Source organism: Balaenoptera physalus, assembly GCF_965194825.1.
Source record: "Balaenoptera physalus genome assembly, chromosome: X".
Taxonomy (NCBI): Eukaryota; Metazoa; Chordata; class Mammalia; order Artiodactyla; family Balaenopteridae; genus Balaenoptera; species Balaenoptera physalus.
The window spans coordinates 104,433,133-104,456,375 of record NC_138903.1 but is presented as its reverse complement, the minus strand read 5'-3'; the positions used below and the strand labels follow the sequence as shown (position 1 = coordinate 104,456,375).

The window sequence follows — 23,243 nt, the reverse complement described above, 5'->3', positions numbered from 1 at the left end:
TATTTCAGTCATAGGAAATGACTATGGAATTTCCCAAATGAATGTGAAAATATAAACAACCATTATATCTACCTGTCTTTTAAAAAAAACAGGTGTTCTGAGTTATAATTTACCTTGTCTTTTGAGCAATACTGACACACCTTGTTTTAAAAATTAAACAAACCTTCCTCCTGAGGCAATTTGGGGAAAGGTAAGCAAAACGTAACTCTTAGTAGTTGTCTATTGGGGGTTATAGCCTTAGGAGCCCTAAAATCTTGATGATCTGAAATCTCTACCTTTATAAAGCCTTTTAAGTTAAGACTTCACGTCTCTAAGTTAAATGCCTATGTTTAAAATTCAAACCTGTTATCCCTCGTGCTCCTTAAAGGCGTACTGTGCTGAGCCATCACCACCCACCTTTTCGTCATAATACAATTTAGTTTCTTTCAGATTATTAAACTCCTCAAGAAACGAGTATAGGGGAGGTAACTTGCTGTAAACCATGCTCCCAGCCTCCTAGCAGTACTGAATTTTATAACTTTACAAATATTACTTCATATACTTTTGATCCGTGCATACAGGTAGAGAGAATGGTCTAGAAAACAAGTCATGTAGTGCTAAGGTTTGGAGGTAGGAGATGGGACCTTGCCCAACCAAAGGGCAACATGGTATGAATAGATAATATGTATCTAGCTTTTGCTGTCTGCCAGGCACTATTCTCAGCACCTCATATGTGCTGACTGATGTAATCCTTTCAACATTCCTGGGAGGTAGGTACTATCATCATCCCTTTTTACAGGTGAGGAAACTGAAGAGAGAAGGGGCTAAGTGATCTGCCTAAAGTCACACAACTAGAAGCTGGCAGAGCTGAGATTAAACTTGGACATCTGGGCTCTGGTAGCCCTGCTCTTCCTGAGTATATGCTTCTCCCTGCATGTAACATAAGAGCCAGAAGGACACTGGGTGATGGGTGGGAAGGGAGCTGGGGGAGAATGATCAACCTGACTACTTGACAGCTTTTTCTAGGGCTAGTCTTGAGTCAGAGCTGGGCCAGCATGCCCACTTTCCTCTGTTAACATCTTTCCCCAAATATCAATCTAATCTCTCTATATAATGAGTAAGACACTATCAATATTTTCATTTGTTTAAGGCACTGGCCTGGGACCTGAAGATCTACAGCAACTCACTCAGTTCCCTTCTTCCTCACAAAACAGATCAGGGTAATAATACACGCCTTGCTCATTTCACCGAATAAGCTTGAGAAGCTCAATTTAGGGGAGAGGCGTATGTGTGTGCGTGTGTGTGTGTGTGTGTGTGTGTGTGTGTGTGTCAGTGTGTGTGTGTCACTTTCCAAATTATTAAGTGCTCTATAACTATCAGGCATTGTTATTCAAGTTGTCTGTGAGCACCTCGAAGGCAGAGATGTCCTGACAGTTATTGGTGTGTTCTCAGCATCTAGTACCAGTGCCTGACACTTATTAGACTCAACAAATGTTTGAAAATTAAATGAATTAATGAACACTGAACATAAGCATATGGGTAATTTGGATTTATTCTCTAAATGCCAAGAGACAGTGCTTTTAGCTGTTACCTTCAGGGGGCGAGATGCACTTTTCCACCAAAATGCTAGGCTTCTCACTTTCGTTGGTGCTACACTGGGACCCCACTTGCAGACAAATCCTCTCATTCAGGGGCACTTCTTTTGAACGATAAGTTTCTGGAGCAATTTTCTAGGACAAGGAAATTTAAAAAGGCATTGCAGTAGCAAACACACAGAAATACACTTGTGTAAAGAAAATGGAAAGTTATCAAATGGTATACAGTTCAGTGATTCTCAGCTTCCGGTGATTCTGTTCTCCCATCCCTGGGGGACATTTGTTAATGTCTAAGAACATTTTTAGTTGTCATAACTTGGGAGAGGGCTGCTACTGGCATATACTGGGTAGAGGCCAAGGATGCTGCCAAACATCCTATAATGCACAAGACAGCCTTCCCTCCCCCAACAACAAAAAATTATCCCGCATCAAATGTCCGTAGTGCCACCATTGAGAAACCGTGGTATAGATAAAAGACAGTTTCCCGCATTTTCAATGTATAAACATCATGACATTTACTACAAACCTACCATGCTAACACATCTGTCTAAGAGCAATTTCAAAGGAAACACAATAAGTTTATCAAAATTCAATTCCAAGTAGATGCAGTATAACATCAAGATCAAGGTAAAAAGGACTGCTTTAAGAATCTGGCAATCCTGGTCACCTCTGAGGAGAGGAAGTAAAGAAGGGGAGCCTGAGGGCTGAGGAGAGACTTTTCAGGAAACACCTTTCTGCACTGTTTGACAATTTTGACTATCTCACATACACATATGAATTATAAGGGTTGATATTATATGCACTGAGTATAGCACGCTCTTATTCTGAAAGGTAGATAAGCTTTGTGGAACCACAGAAAGCCAACTTATACACAGCTTACGGATAATAATCACAAGCCTGGTTACTATGATTTAGAATAATGAGATTAGAGGCTCTTGAGGAAATTAACATTTTCCAAGGTGACAGAGTTGGGATAATTAAGAACTGAGCTGCTTTTAATCAGAGCTCCAAGGAGCTTCCTGTTTTGCAATAGTTTCTGACTCAAGGTGGAGACAGCATTTCCTTTTATATACGTGCTGATAGCCATGAAGGGAAATTTTGTCAGAGTTACCTCTATCTACCACCCTAAGGGGTACTCTGCCATTTCACATGCCTGCTGCCAACTGAGCATGAGGGCAACTGTGAGAGACTCTCAAAACCAGGACACAAGGATGTCCTCTGAGAGGTAGCCAGCAAATCATCAATTAACGAACCATAGCAAAGACATGGCGAAGAAAACAACACTTTGTATAGACCAAACAGCTCTTAGGCCCAGGCAAGACAGCACTCTAAAAAAGGAGTTAGCTGGTCAGCCCTGGAAGAAGAGAAAAAGAAATGTCTGCAAACAAAATTCTGACAGGGAGAAAAGAGAGGGTGATTCAGCTCCATGGACATTGATTATTTTTGTCCCAGCAGCAAAGCCCTGCCTACCCTCAGTGGGGCCTCCAGCTACTCTGAGTCAAGTACATTTTCACAACAAATTCCTGATTCCTTGCCAAGAAACCTACTTATCATTTGGCTTTCCATATAGTTGCTGCCTACAGAAATGGAACATACCAATTGTGCCAAGAGAAGGCTCTCGAGAATGTTTCACCATTATAGCTCTCATGGCGAAGTAAGGAAACTGGCCCTTAATTGATGAATGTGCACTGAGGAAACAAGGATTGTTGGTAATGGTGGCAGGAAAGCTCCGAATGCAAATTTCACCAACCACACAATTTTACTAAGCAAAAGTCCCATATACCCCTGAAGCAGCCACCCTGACCCAAGAATCCTTGATAATTCTTGTGTGGAAGCTGCATTTGCCCTCTGAGGACACCCGGGGGAAAATGTACGGTCAAATGCCATAAATTAGAATCATTATGGAAAAATTCCAGTTCTCTTATTATATTAGATATTGTTCCAGTGAGAGGGCTGAGGAGTTTTATTACACAAGTATTTTTAATAAATGGAATTTCTTAAAGTAAAAACATACTTTAGCACCTAAATCTGAGCTTTTTTTTTTTAAAAAAAACTTCATTTTCAAACTTAATCAGTTATTGATTCAGACCCTTTATTAATTTATTTATTTTTGGCTGCGTTGGGTCTTCATTGCTGCACGCGGGCTTTCTCTAGTTGCGGCGAACGGGGGCTAGTCTTCGTTGCGGTGCATGGGCTTCTCATTGTGGTGGCTTCTCTTGTTGCAGAGCACAGGCTCTAGGCACGCGAGCTTCAGTAGTTGTGGCACGCGGGCTCAGTAGTTGTGGCTCATGGGGCTTAGTTGCTCCACGGCATGTAGGATCTTCCTGGACCAGGGCTTGAACCCGTGGCCCCTGCATTGGCAGGCGGACTCTTAACCACTGCGCCATCAGGGAAGCCCTAAACCTGAACCTTTTGTTTTCGGCATATGAATAAAAAAATAACTTAGAAAAGACATGGTAGGGGGAAAGATAAAATACTTTTAAAAAATCTCTTTCAAAGCTCAAGGCAAATAATATTAAATTGGCATGAATAAAGTAGGAACCCCAACTGTCAATGATCGCCAAGTCAAGTGCACCTCTCTGTATCAGACAAGAAACTAAATCCCTCCCAGAAGATCTTGATGAAGTATGTGTGATAGCTCCCACGTGACTTTCGGCTCTGGTGACTCATTCCACTGGTAGCTGCTGTTATGACATTATGTTCCACCTGTCAGAGAATCTGGGCTCCTTTGAAAATTTATCAAAAATCAAGGCCAGAGTCCTGAACCGATCCCTCCCCCTCAAGTCCAAAGTTCATTTGGCTAGATCGAAGCTTTCCCAATTGCTAATCCTTTCTCAGAAGGAAAGGGGAGTCGGCTTCAGCTTCAGTCTCTTTGGATGCCTAGACAGAACATCCATTTAATTTATTCACCTAGTAAGATTTGCCTATCTCTTGGTGATGAAAGAGATCTAAAATCTGATGCCAGATCCTTCTTCTAATTGCCAGATTAGACATTGCTAAAACAACGGTGAAGGGCAGCCACTTAAGCTAGTCTTGTACTGAATATTTTTTTTAAAAAAAATCATCTATGATTCCATATCTTAATGGTCCTCCAATCTGAAGATTGAAAATGACCTCAAGGATTTACCTCATTTAGCAATTTGGGACCATTAGACGGTCATAAAAGCCCTGTAACATGTACAAACTATCATAATGCCACTGCTTCAACATGCTTCAAAGCATATATACACCCCGGTGTGGTCTGATGACATTAATGCTGTGTCCAAAGGACAGAAAGAGGGAAGGAAAACCACTCCTCCCATTGATTCTCAGTCTCAGGATTGTAAACTTCAAAAAGGTCCAGACAGGAAATCCCCCATCACTGACTGGAAAGAATAATCTGTGTTTATCACAACTGCTGCATTGGCAGCCTTCAAAGCTGTCAAATGTCTGGAATAAATGAGCAGGCCTTAGGCAGAGGCCACCCTTTATGGTCTCCATCTGGTCTCTTCAGGGGCAAAACGGAGGGACCAAGATTAAACGATAATATTAGGTTGAACCATATGATATGACCTATAAAGGCAACAATTTCATATGGTTGAATCTAACAACAGTAATAATAATAAAAGCTAACAATTACTGAACACTAACTCTGTGCCAGGTGTATCACAAACATTATCTCCTTTAACAAACACACACCATTCATATGAAGTAGGTACTTTTACTAGCCTTTCCCCCCAGCATTCTACAAACAAGGAAATGGAGGCTCAGGCTCAGATAGGTTAAATGACTTGCCTAAGGCCACAAAACTTGAAAGGGAAAGAGACAAAATTTCAAACCCAATTCTACCTGATTCCACTGCCTTTTAAAGTTACTTTCAAGTCTAAATTTCTGTAACTATACTGAGGAATTCGCCCCATTTCTAGACTAGCATATCAGCATGTCTACCTGACTGATCCTTGAGCGTGGTTGACAGGCTAATGAATAAGGACATGTTAGAAAGATGGTGACCTCTCCTGGGGGTTTCAGTTAGATACTTAGATGACGCACCAAAGGGTCTTTCCTGGAATTTCTCAAGGCTGAACTACCAAAAGTTGCCACTAAGACTCCAACTGTCTAAGGCCCCTCCTTAGGAACAAGAGGAAGCCAACAGTGTGAAAAGGGAAACTGGCCTACCAGAGTTTCACAGGCTTCTGCACTTGGAGGACCTCTTTTAAAACACAAATATTTCTGACCAGCCTCAATTCCTTATCAATCAACACCTAAACTATAATTAACACCTCTGCAGGAAAGCAGGAAGGCAGATTAGCAAATTTCCCTCTAGAGGAAGAGCCCATTCCATCCTCACTTCATTAAGTTTCCCATACATTATTTTTGGTGGACCAGCAAGCCAGAGACATGAGTAGAGCCACACTTTACACACGAGGAAATGAAGGCTCAGAGAGGTTAAGGAATTTACCCCAGGCCACTGAGCTAGCTGAATGGTGCACTAACTAGTTCTCCAGACTCTTCCTGCCACCAAACTGCTTGAACATGGTGATTCCACAGTTCACTGAGCCAAAGTACTGTCATTAATAACAACTTCTCATTGGCCTTCTCAAAATCCGGGACAAATTCAACCCCAAACATCCTCCACCTCCCCCACCCACACACTGAAAGAAGATACAGTCATCCCTCTTACACCCGAGGGGCATTGGTTCCAGGACCCACCACGGACACCAAAATGCATGGATGCTCAAGTCTTTATTTAAAATGGTGTAGTGTCTGCATATGACCTAGGCACATCCTCTCCTATACTTTACATCATCTCTGAATTACTTATAATACCTAGTGCAACGTAAATGATATGTAAATAGTTGCCAGTACGAGGCATTCAAGTTTTGCTTTTTGGAATTTTCTGGAATTTTTTTCCCCTAATATTTTCCACCTGCAGTTGGCTGAATCCACAGATGCGGAACCCAAGGACTGTATAAAGATATAAAACAGTTCTGAACAGACGATATGATACTTTGAGGAACCTGTCAATTAGCAGGGGCTACAAACCAATAAGGCTCAAAAGGAACTTCCATTGAATAAGACTATCATAAAGAATCCGAAATTATCCAAACTTGTTAACAAAAATTCACTTAAATCGGTCGCACATCCGACTGGAAAGGCTGAAAGTTTCTCTCATTTTTTCTCAAGCATCAGGGAACTGTCTGGTCAACCCCACCTGCCACTGACATCTTATTTTTTCATTTTCCATATGGCCATTTACTTTTGCATCACATAGTTCTTGCATATCTATCTGTGCATGTGATTAGTGAGATGGTAAATGTGAAAATTCCCTGAGAAATGGAAAGTGTTATATAAATACAAGGCTTCAGGCAGCAAAACAGAAACCAATGTTAACATAATTAATTATTCACTGGGTGCCTACAGGAACCAACTTTAACATAATTATTTATTGAGTGCCTAGTATTTCCTAAAAGAGTAATAATCTCAATTGTATTTGATTGGCAAATATTTTCTAATGTTCAATTTTGTCAACAGTTGTTTCCATAATTTTCCCAGTTAGAAAATTTGGACACAACTCAAAAATAAAAATCCCACTTTGAAGTAAGATTAGAATTTGGCTTATTCTTAGCTCCAACTCACAGTGTTCACTTTACCTTATCAATGCAGTATGTTCCAGAAAACTTACCTTATCCTGTTGGTTGCCAAAATGACTAAAATACTTTAGACTACAATTTGGGCTGGCTCCCTCAGGAGGATTCCATGTCCATGTGACTGTGCAGAGGTTTTCAACAGACACGCTCAAATTCGTCACAGGTGGCTGAGTTTCTGTTCAAATCAAGCACAAGAAATACATTTATCCACAGCAGCCAGTGTTTTCAGTGGTTAATTTAATCCATTCCTCCAAGTCCTAGAGACCAAGAATCATAAAACTGAGTTATCAAGAGCTCACATTTATTGAGCCAGACAGCATTCTAAGTACTCTCCACATGTTAATCTCAATCCTCACAACCTTATGAGACAGGGACCCTCAGCCTCATGCAAAGATGAGGCGACTGAGGCACAGGGACATTGAGTCACTGGCCCCATATCCCACGGCCAGTCAATGGCAGAGCTGAGACGCAAACCCAGAAAGTGTGGCTCCCAGGCCGCATTCTTAACCACTTGCTATAGTGTGAACACAGAGGAGAGTATTTTCTTAAATGTCCAAGTTTCCCTCCGGTGGGTATTTGGGGTCCCCTACACTGCGCGCCCAGGCGCACTCAATACAGACAGTTCAACCCCAGCAGTTCTGCGAGTGAGTTTAAGCAGCTCATCTTTAATCGTGCTTGCTAACGTGACCTGGCAATTGTTCTTGTAACTTTTCCAAAGAAGTACTGAGAAAGAGATCTAACAACCCTGTTGCTCCCCTGAGATCTGACACTAAACAGCTGGAACTGTAGCTTTGACAAATCTGAAGAGGGACGAAAAGAGGAGAAACTGTGAACCAGTGTCTTAAAAAATGTGTTTCATTTTGAGAAAACCCACCACTGTCTCCACCAAATATTTACTGGCTCTATTATCTTGGACCCAGCTTTAGGATCGGGGATAGGAGTTTTCGTGCTTCTGCCAAATGCAGGGAAGTACATATAGAGGAGGGAAAGGAAACATCATTTCAAACTTTCCCGAGAACTTCTCCTGAGGCCAGGACTACCAAAATCGTCCCCCTGAAACTGGATGAGGGCTCCTCTGTCCTATCTTTGCAACTTTTCTGTAAGTCGAAATTTATTCCAAAATAAAGTTTATTAAACTAATTTTTTTAAAAAACCCCAAATTGCCTAAAGTGGCAAACTTAATCATTATTAGTTACTTAAGGACTACAGTTTTATTAATTTATCAATCAGTAGTTCTATTTTATACTCTATGCCAACACTTTGGAGTGCTCTGGGCCTCTTACATAATCTGCAGTATTTATGCCATTACCTTCCTCTTTAACTGAACAAAAAATACCATTTGTCCCAAAACATCAACCGCACAGGCACTACAGAGTTGGGGTTCCCCCCTAAGTCAGGTTTATACACAGCAGCCTGCACAGGCCCTGAACTCTCAATATTCATTCTGCCTTTCCTAACTCAACTACCATTAGCCTTTCTGAAAGGTAGACCAAAGGCCCAACCGTGGGGAGGAGGAGCCCACAGCAGGCCAAGTCCTTGTGGAAGCAGCGAGTTCCTATTGCACTGCATTAAAACCCAGCCTGTGCCAGGAGCACCAATGGCTTAGGCGACAGTGATTTTAAGTTAGGATTTTAAGTGATTACAGGAGTGTATAGCTATTCCAGTTTGGCCTTTCGAACATCACGTCGATATTTTTGAAGACAAATCGTTTATCAGGTATAGAGTCTCTAATGAAAACTTTGTTCCTACTGAAGATTACAATTTACTTTAGGATTATCTCCCTTACTGTGCAGTTTCCAGAAACACACTGCAGCAAAAGTCCAAGATAGCTGGCTTAGCACTTCCTGACACTCTGCCTTCCCACAAACCTCCCACTCCCACACAAAAATTAAAGCCCTAACAATAAAAATATTACCTATTTATGGTTTGCTTAAATCATACCCCAATTTTCAAGGTAGTCTAAGACCTTTTTAAATCTATTTTTTAACCTTAGTATTTTAATAGAACAATAGCCGGCCCTATTTCCAATCTCTCAAACGGATTTCATTTTCCCCCATCTGTTCTGAAGTATCCCTTAGTCAGATCTTCTAACAGGTTTGCATTTTAGGCTACTTGTGGCTATCTGCCATCCTTTTTTTTTCCCCCCTAATGGTTCCTTCCATTTCTCTTAAGATTTTTCTACTTCCTATACTTTAAAAAGCACACACACTCACAGAAACTTTTTTTTTAATTTTTACTTTTTTAACATCTTTCTTGGAGTAGAATTGCTTTACAGTGGTGTGTTAGTTTCTGCTGTATAACAAAGTGAATCAGCTATACATATACATATATCCCCATACCTCCTCCCTCTTGCGATACAATCTCCAAATGTGTAAATATATCTGAATGTACGTATGTGGGTATAATACATCCAGACACATGCATAAATAAGTGGGGACTGTGCTTCTTGTAAAAGTCCGTAACAACTCCTCATCTGTAAGACACATCATTTCAGCGTAGTGTATTGATTAAGAGCACGGACTCTGGAGCCAGACTGCCTGAGCTCATATGCCAGCTCTGCTACTTACTAGCTGGCAAGTTACTTAACCTCTCTCTGCCTCGGTGTTTGCATCTATAACATGAGGATGATAATAGTAAACTAATGAAAAAGGGTTATTATGAGGATTAAATGAGTTAATACAGATAAAAAAGCTCAGAACAATGCCTGGCACAGAACAAGTGCTATGTAAATGTGTGCTCTCTGCTTTCTTTCTTTCTGAAGAGACGAAATAGGTCTAAACAGTTGCTTTGGTTTTCTATGGAATTGATATGTGTCCATGGCCTTAGAGACACAACAAGCTTTTCTGCCTGATAAGCTTTCTTTAGGCATCTAATTCTAACCATTTCTTAGGGGTTGATCACTGACCAGAAAGGGGAGCGGGAAGGAGAGAGGGACTCAAGTAGCTCCCTCAACTATACTTCAAACCTCAAGTGAGTCTGTGTGGTAATCTAGCACAAGATCCCATTCTAATTATGAATTAACATGATCAATGCTGTTTCTAATAATAAGGCATGTTACTTAACTAAAAGTTTTTGCTCTCTCTTGTTCAATCACAGGAGCTGGCAGAAGCATGCATATTGTGGGATCAGTCAAGGAAATCACAAGAGTTATACACGAGTCATCCACCTCCTTCCTTTACATCTACTCAGTCATCAACCTCTTTCAGAGTTTTTTGCAACACTTTTTTTAAAATAAATTTATTTATTTATTTTTGGCTGCATTGGGTCTTCATTGCTGCTCATGGGCTTTCTCTAGTTGCAGCGAGTGGGGGCTTCTCTTGTTGCGGAGCACAGGCTCTAGGCACACGGGCTCAGTAGCTGTGGCTCGTGGGCTCTAGAGCGCAGGCTCAGTAGTTGTGGCACACGGGCTTAGTTGCTCCACGGCATGTGGGATCTTCCCGGACCAGGGCTCGAACCCATGTCCCCTGGATTAGCAGGTGGATTCTTAACCACTGTGCCACCAGGGAAGCCCTGCAACACCTCTCTTAATCATCCCAATCACACTAATGTGCTCTGCTGGGCCCCGTGAGCCAGGCAGACATACAGCAGTAAGGCACGGGCCTGGACAGAAGGCGTGCACAACACATCTTTCTCGTGGCCACCTCCAACCCTAGATCCCTTCGTAGCTTCGTACTCCAGTGATTCCCCACACTCAGTCAAGTCTCCCTGCTGGCTTCTCCTCTAGTGTCATTTCCCTCACGCTGCGCCCCACTCAGCTTCAAGGGCAAATGAAGCCCTTCTCCCTGGACTGATTTTGCCAATGCACCCTCCTGCCAAGCTGGGCTCCTCGCTGAGCACAAAAGGGCACCCTCACCCTTACTTCTGGGCCTCTGTAGCTGCTATTCCCCCCAACTGGGAATAACTGCTCCTCCACCTACTCAAATGTCACCCACCCTAAAAGTCTAGCTCAAATTTTAGCTCTTCCACGACACTCCCAGCCCTCAGTTTCCCCTCTTCTGAACGCCTACAGTACTTATTGTTTGGACTACACGGTCTGGCAATTATAAAGCAAGTCTCCAATACATGATCATTCACTTCATACCAATGGCCTGTACATACTTGCATGGGCGCCAACCAGTCCTGCCCTGCTGCTCTGGAAGGGGCCCAGCTCCTCTCCCAGCCAAGGACTCCCTTCACTTCTGCAGAGAGAGGCACTGAATACAGTGGTTAGGGGCATGGCCTCTGGAACCAGGCTGCCAGGGTTGGAAGCCTAGCTCCTCCACTCTATCACCTACGAGAGCTCTGGGCCTTGCTGTGCCTCAGCTTCCTCACATACAAAACAGGACTAATAACAGCACCTACAGAGGGTATTGTGTAAAAATTAAATGAAATAGTTCAAGTGGAAAACTTAGAACGCTGCCCGGCAGAGTAAACACTATATAAATGCTAGTTGTTATTAAGACATGCCACAATGTGGGCTACCAATCTAAATAGACTAAACTAAGCTGGTAACCTAATCTTTCATAAACACTCAAAAGATTAGAGCTGGAAGAGCCCTTAAAACTTATGGAGTTCAACCTCCTATCACAGATGAGAAAGCTGCTGTACAAGGAAGGGGAAATGACAAGCCCTGAAGTCCCACACCTGGGAAATGTCAGACCACTAAAACTCAAGTCCCCTGACTGTTTTTCTTCTTTTTTATTTCACCATGCAATTCTATCAATATTTCCAATGGGAAAAAAGTTTTTCTATTTCTAAGTAACCAAGTTACTAATGAACTTCTGTGACAAAACTGATTAAGTTGGGGGTTGCCAGTATTACTAGAGGGCCAGCTGTTTGTTGTTCCAGGTGCGTGGGGGGGAGGAAGTCTGTAGGAGGGGGGGGTTAGAGTAGCACTGTGAAAATCAGGAGACTAAAGAGATGGGTGACCCCCTCCCTTCTCTGGACTGCAGCTGCCCCATATGATTATGGGAATCAGATCCCCCCAAGTGAACTGGGGGCAACGATTACGCAGTATACTCTAAGGTTCTAAGCCAACCTACAGAGCCTGGCTCAGTACTAAACAAGGCAGGCACTTGAATCACTGACTGTCAAACTTCAAACCTCCCTCAAGTCTCTACTCAAATGCCACCTTTTCAGTGGAGGTCTTCCTACTCCACCCTATTTACAATGGCAAACCCCTTCCCTGCTTTGTTTTTCTCCATAGTACTTATCGCCATCTGACATACCTTATATTTTACTCCCCCCGGCCCCTTCCTCTGACTACCAACAGCATATAAACTCCAAAGGACAGGGACTTGACCTGTTTTGCTCACGGCTCCACTCTCTGCCCCTAGAACGCTGCCTGGCACAGAGGAGACTGTGCATATGTTTTGTTGACTGAATCAATAGAGGCCATCGAGGTTTCCTAATCAACATTTCAACTTGGGTTTCAAAGCACAACACACTGGTTGAAAATGCAATAAACAAATTGTGGGTGTTTGTGTCAATGTGACAATAAAACCTATCGAATTTGGGGCTAGAATTTGGAGCTACTATCGTCACCAAAAATGTCCAGAAGGCCACTCATGGCAAAAGCTGGCCGTGAGGAATTCATTAGCCCTCAACTTTTCACAGTAACTCTGGCTGATTAATTTAACTTGCCGCACCAGGGTGAGGGGTATACGAGAACTCTCTATACTATCTTTGCAACTTTTCTGTCAATTGAAAATTATTCCAAAATATAAAGGTTAATAAAGGAAAAGGAAAAAAAGGCATCCACGTGGATGCTGCTCCGGGATTCCCACTGGATTTCTTGGACGCCAGGGGTGGCCGCGACCCTCACGTCCTTTTCCTACAGGGACTAGGAGCTTTAGAGGTTCCCTTCGACTCCCACCCCCTCGCTGGACCGGCCGCGCAAGAAGCCCCGGCGCGTCCCACCTCGCCCGGACCTCGCTCGCCGTCCCCGCGGCCTCCCACCCCCTCATCCCCTCCCGGGGGCACCGGCGACATTCCGGCTCCCGACCCCGCTGCCCTCCGATGCCACGGACTCGTTTCGGCCCTGGGCCCCGGCGCTAGGCTCCTCGCCGCTTCCCGACGGCCGAGGGAAGTGCGGCGACAAGTCGTCGTCCTCCGGCCCCGCCGCCGCCCCCGCCGCCGCCCCCGCCGCCCGGGATCCGGGAAAGCCCGGCCGCTCCGGTTCCCCCACCTCTAGCCGGGCGAGGGAGGCGGCGGCGGCCGCGGGCGCGGGGCGTCGTGGGGACGGCCCCCGGCGCCCACCCCCGGCGCCCACCCCCGCCGCGGCGGCCCCGGAGCGCCCCTGCTGGCCTCTCGGCCGCGACCCCCACCGCCCCGGGCCCCGGGGGCCGCACTCACCCGCGGGCGCGGCCACCCCGCCGCCGCCGGCGCAGAGCAGCAGCGCCCACAGCCCGCAAAGCCGCGCCGGCCGCTCCATGCAGTCCCTCGCTCGGAGCCCGGCCGGGCTGCAGCCGCGGCAGTCTCCGCCTCCTTCGCTCCCTCTCCCACTTCCCGGCTCCGCCGCCCTGGAGGCCGGGGGCCGGCGCAGACCGGAAGGGCCGCCCAGCCCACAGGCCGCAGGTAACCCCAGGCGGCCAGCGAGGGCAGAGGGGCGGGGCGCGGCGCCCGCGACTCCCGCGGCGGCTTCCGCGGCGCGACACCTGGCCCCGCGGCCGCCGAGCCGCCACCGCGCCCCCGGAGTCCGATCCCGAGCCAGACAGAACTTCCCCGACCGTGTTGCGGCGCGGCCCGCGCGCCGCCCGGCCCGGTGCGACTGTGCAGCCTGGCGGAGCCTCGGACAGGCCCCGGGCTGTGCCCTGCCGGGCACCGGGGCAGGGCGGGCTCGGGGAAGGAGCCTTGGCCTGGGAGTCTGGAGACGAAGCTTCCAGTCGTTGGCCTCTGAGCCCTTGTTTCCTAAATTCTGACTCGGGGGTTAGTAAACCCAGGCCTGACCTCACAGGGAGGACTTGGAAGACCAAGGAGGGGACTTGGCGGGAGTGTGCTTTGTCAACGGGACGAAAGGTATATTTGAAAGCTGGTGAGACATAATGTTGAGTCAAAGAAAAAAAAGAAAGAAAGAAAAATTATAAATATGAGGGACAGTGCCATACTATGTACTTCGATTTTTCAAAGCTCACCAAGAACTTTCTTCATCTTTCTTTTTGATAGATATATATTGAGAGACGGAAGGTGAGCGGGAAGGATGCGCATTGAATACGTTGAAAGTGGGTGGCTATGAGGATTAATGACGCTGAGGGTGGAGGAAAACGGGAACCCTTTAGTTTCCTGTGCCTGCTGTAACAAATTACCACAAATTTAGTGACTTAAAACAACCCAGCTGTCTTATATTAGAGTTCTGGAAGTCAGAAGTCTCACTGGGCTAAAATCTAGGTGTAGGCAGAGCTGCGTTCCTTCCGGAGGTTCTAAGGGAGAATCTATTTCCTTACCTTTTCCAGCTTCTAGAGACTGCCTACATTCCTTGGCTCGTTCCTGTACCACTCAGACCTCTGCTTCCCTCGTCACATACTCTGACCTTTCTGCCTTCCTTTTACATTTATAAAAACCCTTGTGATTTGATTGGACCTACCAGATATAGAGAAGGAACTAGTGGTTGGGGGGGCCATAAAGGGGTGGGGGAGTGGGAGGTACAAACTACTGGGTGTAGATAGGCTCTAAGGATGTATTCCACAACACGGGGAGTATAGCCAATATTCTGTAATAGCTGTAAACGGAGTGTAACCTTTTTAAATTGTGTACAAATTTTTTAAAAATTGGGGGGTGGGGGATTTCCCCGGGATTTCCCCGGTGGTCCGGTGGTAAAGAGTCTGCCTTCCAGTGCAGGGGACGCAAGTTCGATCCCTGGTCGGGGAACTAAGATCCCACATGCCCGCGGGGCAACTAAGCCTGCGTGCCACAACTACTGAGTTCAAGCGCCTCAACTAGAGAGAAGCCCGCGTGCGCGGCGAAGATCCCGCATGCCGCAACTAAGACCTGATGCAGCCAAAAATAAATTTAAAAAAAATTTTTTTAAGGAAAAAAATAGATTTGGACCTACCAGATAATCCATGATAATCTCCCTATCTCAAAATCCTTGATTAATAACTAATAAGAACCTACTGTATAGCACAGGGAACTCTACTCAATACTCTGTAATGGCCTATATGGGAAAAGAATCTAAAAAAGAGTGGATATATGTATATGTATAACTGATTCACTTTGCTGTACACCTGAAACTAACAGAACATTGTAAATCAACTATACTGCAATAAAAATTAATTTTGAAAAATCCTTGATTTAATCACACCTGCAACGTCACTTGTGCCATATAAGGTAACAAACATATTCACAGTTGTCTGGGATTAGGTCATGTACACCACTGGGGGGGGGATTATTCTGGCACTATCCCCCCCAAAAAAGTGTCATGTCTGGATGGATGATGAGACCCACTAACTAGGGTGTATTTTGGTTGAATTAAGCCAATGGACACACCTGAAATCTTTTGCAAAAAATATAGCAATAAAATTGCAGATAATACACCTAGTCTAGACCCTACTCAAAGAGCCTGGGGATGTTTAACCTATCCGAAACAAAGGCCTCACTCTTGGAATTAAGGCCCTCAAGTTCAATAAATATTATTGTCCTTCTAGAAACTGCAGTAGACACTCATTAAAAGCAGGCCCTGCCAACAAAGTGCTGCAGCCACTGTGAGGGGCGATCATAAGGCAAGAACAAGGAACTCAAAGAAGGGACAACCTATGGGAGGGCAGAGGCAGGAGAGGCTTCCAGAAGGCAGGCCTGCCCGTGCTGAATTTTGAGATATTGAGTCTTGCACTCCAAAGTTCAGAATGAATCCTTGCCTGTGTATATTACTGAACAAAATAATGTTTATGAAAACACTGTGTAAACTATCGAAACCAGCAGAACTGAGAGAAGTTACTATTATTTCTAAATCGCCCCACAAATAGGCTAGCCACTCTCTAACCTAAGACCTCCCCTTCCCCATCACCACACACATACACTTGTTGACATTTGCTATAAACATTATACAATAAGTTTATAATAATGTTTCCAAAATGATTATGTCATCTGCCTTTTAAGAAGTCTCCAGTTGGAACAGGAGCCCCTGGGAACTGGCTGAGTGCCATCATGGGCACCGCCTGGCATAGACTGAGCAAGTCCTTAATGAAATGAACAGTAATGGCTGCAAACAATTAGAAAAATAAGGGTCACGACTTGTCATTAACCTTCAGAAAAGGCCCTGAAAGTGTGCGCATTGTGAGGAAAAAAAACCAAGCGTGGTGGCATGGCTTCGACAGTCCTGGCCTGCTGTAATGGGTAAGACTCTTAGAGTCAGTTCCATTTCCTCTAGACCCTAAACGTCATGCGACATTTGAAAAAAGAATTTTTTTTGTAGGGCTAGGCGAGGGTTAGGAATGCTGTTTCTTCAGCATCAAACTTTTATTTGTAATCTCTGTGTACTTTTACTCAAAGAACATCTTGATTGAGTTAGGCCACTGCCCCCGCGTGCAAGAAGATGAAGACAAATGCAAGGCTTTCCAGGAACTGCAATAAACAAAGAGCTCTCATTTTGGCTTAGTGTAATCAAAGTCCTGATGAGTCAACATCAAGTTTAGCTGTAACCTTTAATCCATTGAGCCCTGATGACTTGGGTGTGAGATTCCCAGTTGCAGTTCTTTTCACTTTGGCTGGTCGTGGCTGGAGTTCTGGGCTGACTGGTGCATCCTGTTGGCTTTCTTGATCTTTACCCTTCTCACTAAGGCTTTCTTCTTTTCTGTAAATGGAGTTAGAAAGGGGCACAAACAAGAAAGTATCTGGGGGGAGAGAATGATGTCCCTCTTTCCAAAGTCAGATCTCCTTCCAGCCAGCTAGAGGCCCCCTGCTGAGTTCATAAAGGACACAGACCCGGGCTTCCCTCATGGTGCAGTGGTTAAGAATCCGCCTGCCAATGCAGGGGACACGGGTTCAAGCCCTGGTCTGGGAAGATCCCACATGCCGCGGAGCAACTAAGCCCGTGAGCCACAACTCCTGAGCCCTTGTGCCACAACTACTGAAGCCCGCATGCCTAGAGCCCGTGCTCTGCAACAAGAGAAGCCACCACAGTGAGAAGCCCGCGCACCGCAATGAAGAGCAGCCCCCGCTCACCGCAACTAGAGAACGCCCGTGCACAGCAATGAAGACCCAATGCAGCCAAAAATAAATAAAATTTTTTTAAAAAAGGACACAGACCCCAGCACAGACCAAGGGCTTAGTCAAGAATTCTGGCTCCTTAAGCAAAAATCTCACAAAAGGTCTTCTACCTTTTACTAAGAGAAACCAGAGTAGACCCTCAGCGCCACTGCAATGCAAAGAAAAAAGGGAAGTAGCAAACAGGGAATTTCCCTCCTGACACTAGAGCAATGGTTCCCAAACAGGGGCGATTTTGCCTCTGCGGTGGAAGCAACGTCTGGAGATATTTTTGGCGGTCACAACTTGAGGGATCTAGTGGGTAGAGGCCAAGGATGCTGTGAAACATCCAACAATGCACAGGGTGGTCCCCCAGAACAGACTTCCCCGGCACAAAATGACAATAATTGAGAAATTCTGAGCTAGCGTACTTTGTTATCTTTTGTACTTTATCCCTACCCATGCCCACCAAAAATCAGTGAGAGATTAATGCTAAAACTTATCCTTGACACCTCCCTTCCCTGTATCTAGTGTACATAGTCTGCCCACCCCACCAATAAGCCATGAGGTCACTTAGATGGGAGAACATTTCTCAGATCTACTCTTTGCCCCACCTCACCTCCACTGTTCTGTTCAGGTCCTTATCGTCTTGCCCTTATAGATCACAATGGTCTTCAAATCCACCCTCCAGGAGACAGACCTTCCCAATGTGAAAATCTGACCATTTCACTCGCAGCTTAAGCTTCTTCAGTGACACCCCCTCCCCTCAAATGCCACAAAAGGAAGCAGTCCCAACTCCTTGGCCTGCAGGCTTGTTTCTTCGAGTCCGATTCCCCAAGCTCTTTCCAGCTTTACGTCCAGCCAGGCTCCCCAAGTCACTGGGAGCTCCAGCCCTCCTAGCTGCTGGCCACCTTCAGGCTGAATGTCCCTCGCAGGCAATTTTGTTTGGTTCACATCATGTTTATATTTATTTAGATGTAGATGCCAGAAATGAAGAAGAAAAATAAACAGGCGATTTTGCATAACACCCCAGATCTTTAGCTTCTCTTAAGAAACCAGAAGTTCTGATAACACTGGGCCTGTGTTTCACTGTGCCAGCTGTCAGAGGGTGCTAAACAGGGCTGCCACCTCATCAAGAGGGCACGTGCCTCCTGTCTGCACAGGCCCTAAGCTCCCTGGCCTGGCCTACTTCCCTTACTTACTACTTGTTTGTCACCTCTGGTATATTCTCACTACAGACCTTTCCTCTTGCTGTTCTGTTGCCCAGAAAGCTTTTCCATTCTTCAAATGTCACTTATTTTTTTAGCTTCTTTAACCCCCAAATGCAAAATACTTTACTCCCTCCTCTATGTGTGCCCGTAGCACTCGACAAATTCCTCTACCATAGCAAATAAAACAGAGGTTTGTGTGCATGTCAGTTTCTGCCACTGGATTTACGTTCCTGGAGGCCGGAGACTCTGTCCAGGGTGACTCCAGGATTTCCACCTAGGAGGAGCTTAGGGCCAGCAATCTGATTGGAGGCCATGTGTACAGCATGCAAGCACACTGCTCTGACTTAGGTTATAAGTTTATTTGGGGTGGCTGTAGGGAAGACAACGTCTGGCACCACAGAGAACATGAAGATGAATGTGACATGATCAGTCCGGATTTAATTGACTTAAAGGTTTTTGCTCTTCAGCAAGTGGTTTTCTTCTAGAAGTTTCACAGGGTGCACTCAAGGAAGTGCTGTTTGCACAAGAGGCCTGTGACAGGACTGTCTGGCCGTTCCTCACACAGGCCAAGCGCACTCCTGCCTCAGGGCCTTTGCCCTGCCTATTTCCGCTGCTACTTGCCCCACTCCCTTACTTCATTCAGATAGCTCATTGAGGCCTGCTCTGGCCGCGTCATCGAAAATTGCAAACCCCATCAACACTCCCTATCTCCCTTCCTGGGTCACTCTGTCTCTCTAACACTCGAATGTAAGCTTCAGGAGGGCAGGGAATTTTTTCTGATTTTTTTCCCCCAGCTGTATCCCCAGCACTCAGAACTGTACGTGACCCATAGTACATACTCAATAAATATGTTTGAACGAATGAATAAGCTACACTTTGATAGGTGCTATGAGGGATACCAAGCAACCAACCAACCAACCAACCAAAAAAGGCAACAGTTCTTGCTGTTGCCCTTGGGAAACTTCCAGCGTAAGTATGGAAAGGTATATAAAACAATTAGAGGAAATGGAACAAACAAACATAAATGGCAAAAATGCTCTTCTGTGGTACAGGTTTCAGAGAAAGGCGAGACAGACCAGTATGGTTGGAATTGCTTTTGAAGGCTTCTTGGAGTAGATGGGAGTTGAACTAGACCTTGAAGGATGATCAGAACTTAGGGAAAGGGGTTGGGGGAAAGGGAGGGAGGGAGAGGGAGGGGGAGGTAGGGACAGAGAGCGCATAAGCGAACAGCAGTCAGCTTGAGGCTAGATCTCAGAAGTAATAAGGAGCCTTTTACCAGCAAGGTGGTGGCATACATAATAAAAGTGTTTAGGAGATCTGGTTGTCTAAGAGGAATCATCAAGACTTCCTTAATTCTTGCCCAGAGGGAAGAAGGCTAGGGAAAGACTATTTGAGGCTTGGCAGTCAGGGACAGGGTCAGCCTCTAGGCAAACTGTGGGCTCCACCATCAGACCCCTGGGGCTGTGAGGCCAATTCTTCCCTGGGCCAAACAAATTGGGGCGCTGTGTTGCAAAGAGCATACCCCTGGGGCCTGGCACCCCTACTCTCTCTCTCTCTCCCCTTGAGAGCATTCAATATCCCTTTCAGGGACTCCGTGGCCTCACTCCCTTCAGACCGCAAACACTCCCTCTACGGAGCTGGCCCCGTCCTGCTTTCCGACACTTCGGAGGAAGGGCCTCTGTGCCTCGTCGGGAATCCGGGGCTCCTCCTTTGGCCTCAGGTTGGGGTGCTGTCATTGAGGCCACTACCCCAGCGTCTCAGCCAGGATTCCTGCAACCTTCTCACCGTACCCTCTCCACCCTGGATGTAAGACCCTATTTAGGTCCTGGCCCCTTCCCTGGCCCAGGCAGGACCAATCTTTGCACACTGCCAAGCGCAGCCTTCAACAGTCCCATCTGTGCTAGTGCCTCACCACTCAGGACGCTTCAGTTTAAAGATTCAAATGCATCACTTGCATGTTAGCTGCCTGCATCTTTTTGTCCTGAAAAGTCTCCATTGTTTGTCTTGAATGTGTAGGGTAGTTACTATTTACATTTGAACAGAGAACCCTCCGGTCCCTCTTGCCTCAATCTACGGTGCCTGGTGCCTCCGCTATGGAATCAATGCTCGAATTTGCACATCCCCAGAGGTCACTTTGCCTATCTGGCCCACAGCCCTTCACCTGGATTGCCCTTTCTGACTGGGCTGCTTAGAGCAGGATGACTGCAGCACGACCACGACCACGTAGTGGGTAGCATTCCTGGAGCTGGGCCATGGCTGTGTGCATTCTGGGCCATCCTCCCCACTTCTCAGCCACGGAGGCAAAGGCCGGAACTTCACTTCTCTGCATCCTCACTTCCCAGGATGGTACCAAGCCTTGCGGATTTGATGAGGTTTGCTTTATGATACAATGTATAGTTCATTTTTGTGTTTCATGAGTGTTTGAGGAACAAACTGTTATAGCTTCACAGTAAACCAAGTCATTAATCATTATGAAGTAACTTTCATTAATCTATGAGTGCTTTTGGCCTCAGGGTCTATTTGACTAATATTAGTATAACTTCATAAGCTTTCTTGTGGTCAGTAGTATGTGCCTGGTACGTATTCCCCGCATCCTTACTTTCCTGTCCCTGCTATTGTGTTTTAGATGTGCTCTTGGAAACAACATACAGTGCAAATTTGTTTCTTTTCTATCGATAGGCAATCATTGTCTTTTTTTTTTAAATAGATCTTTATTGGAGTATAATTGCTTCACAATACTGTGTTAGTTTCTGTTGCACAACAAAGAAAATCAGCCATATGCATACACGTCCCCATATCCCCTCCCTCTTGAGCCTCCCTCCCACCCTCCCTATCCCACCCCTCTAGGTGGTCACAAAGCAACGAGCTGATCTCCCTGTGCTATGCTGCTGCTTCCCACCAGCCAGCTGCTTTATATTCGGTAGTGTATATATGTCGATGCTACTCTCACTTGGCCCCAGCTTTGCCCTCCCACCCCATGTCCTCAAGTCCATTCTCTATATCTACCTCTTTATTCCTGCCTTGCAACTAGGTTCATCAGTACCATTTTTTTTTAGATTCCATATACATGCATTAGCATACGGTATTTGTTTTTCTCTTTCTGACTTACTTCACTCTGTATGACAGACTCTAGGTCCATCCACCTCCCTACAAATAACTCAATTTCGTTTCTTTTTATGGCTGACTAATATTCCATTGTATATATGTGCCACATCTTCTTTATCCATTCATCTGTCAATGGACACTTAGGTCGTTTCCATGTCCTGGCTATTGTAAATAGTGCTGTGATGAACATTGCGGTACATGTCTCCCTTTTTTTTTTTTAATAAATTTATTTATTTATTTATTTTTGGCTGAGTTGGGTCCTCATTGCTGTGCGTGGGCTTTCTCTAGTTGCGGCGAGCAGGGGCTACTCTTCGATGTGGTGCGTGGGCTTCTCATTGCAGTGGCTTCTCTTGTTGAGGAGCATAGGCTCTAGGTGCGCAGGCTCAGTAGTTGTGGCACACGGGCTTAGTTGCTCCGCGGCATGTGGGATCTTCCTGGACCAAGGATCGAACCCATGTCCCCTGCATTGGCAGGTGGATTCTTAACCACTGAGCCACCAGGGAAGCCCCCATGTCTCTTTTTGACTTATGGTTTTCTCAGGGTATATGCCCAGTAGTGGGATTGCTGGGTCAGATGGTAGTTCTATTTTTAGTTTTTTAAGGAACCTCCATGCTGTTTTCCATAGTGGTTGTATCAATTTACATTCCCACCAACAGGGCAGGAGGGTTCCCTTTTCTCCACACCCTCCCCAGCATTTGCTGTTTGTAGATTTTTTGATAATGGCCATTCTGACCAGCGTGAGGTGATACCTCATTGTAGTTTTGATTTGCATTTCTCTAATACTTAGTGATGTTGAGCATCTTTTCATGTGCCTCTTGGACATCTGCATGTCTTCCTTGGTGAAGTGTCTATTTTGGTCTTCCGCCCATTTTTTAACTGGACTGTTTGTTTTTTTTGATAGTGAGCTCCATGATCTGTTTGTATATCTTGGAGATTAATCCTTTGTCTGTTGTTTCATTTGCAAATTTTTATCCCGTTTCGAAGGGTTGTCTTTTTGTCTTGTTTACGGTTTCCTTTGCTGTGCAAAAGCTTTTAAGTCCCATTTGTTTATGTTTTTATTTCCATTACTCTAGGAGGTGGGCCCAAAAAGATCTTGCTGTGGTTTATGTCAAAGAGTGTTTTTCCTATGTTGTCCTCTAAGAATTTTATAGTGTCTGGTCTTATATTTAAATCTTTAATCCATTTGGAGTTTATTTTTTTGTATGGTGTTACCTAGTGTTCTAATTTCATTCTTTTACATGTAGCTGCCCAGTTTTCCCAGCACCACTTATTGAAGAGGCTGTCTTTTCTCCACTGTATGTTCTTGCCTCCTTTGTCATAAATTAGGTACCCATATGTGTGTGGTTTTATCTCTGGGCTTTCTATCCTGTTCCACTGATCTATATTTCTGTTTTTGTGCCAGTATCATACTGTCTTGATTACTGTAGCTTTGTGGTATAGTTTGAAGTCGGGGAGCCTGATTCCTCCAGCTCCATTTTTCTTTCTCAAGATTGCTTTGGCTATTCGGGGTCTTTTGTGTTTCCATACAAACTGTAAAATTTTTTGTTCTAATTCTGTAAAGAATGCCA

At 45.3% G+C, this 23,243-nt stretch overlaps 1 protein-coding gene across 2 annotated transcripts in view; it reads right to left on the bottom strand.

Moving 5' to 3' along the window:
* IL13RA1 (interleukin 13 receptor subunit alpha 1) overlaps positions 1-13,761 on the bottom strand; it is a 67,210-nt gene extending 53,449 nt beyond the window's left edge. For both annotated transcript variants that reach the window (XM_082445570.1, XM_082445571.1), the window contains exons 1-3: positions 13,535-13,761; positions 7,237-7,376; positions 1,571-1,709 (exon numbers count right to left, since the gene is read on the bottom strand). In XM_082445570.1, the coding sequence (XP_082301696.1) occupies positions 1,571-1,709; positions 7,237-7,376; positions 13,535-13,613 (358 nt within the window). In that variant the 5' untranslated portion in view covers positions 13,614-13,761. The remainder of the gene's footprint in view (positions 1-1,570; positions 1,710-7,236; positions 7,377-13,534) is intronic.
* Positions 13,762-23,243: the final 9,482 nt, after the last annotated feature.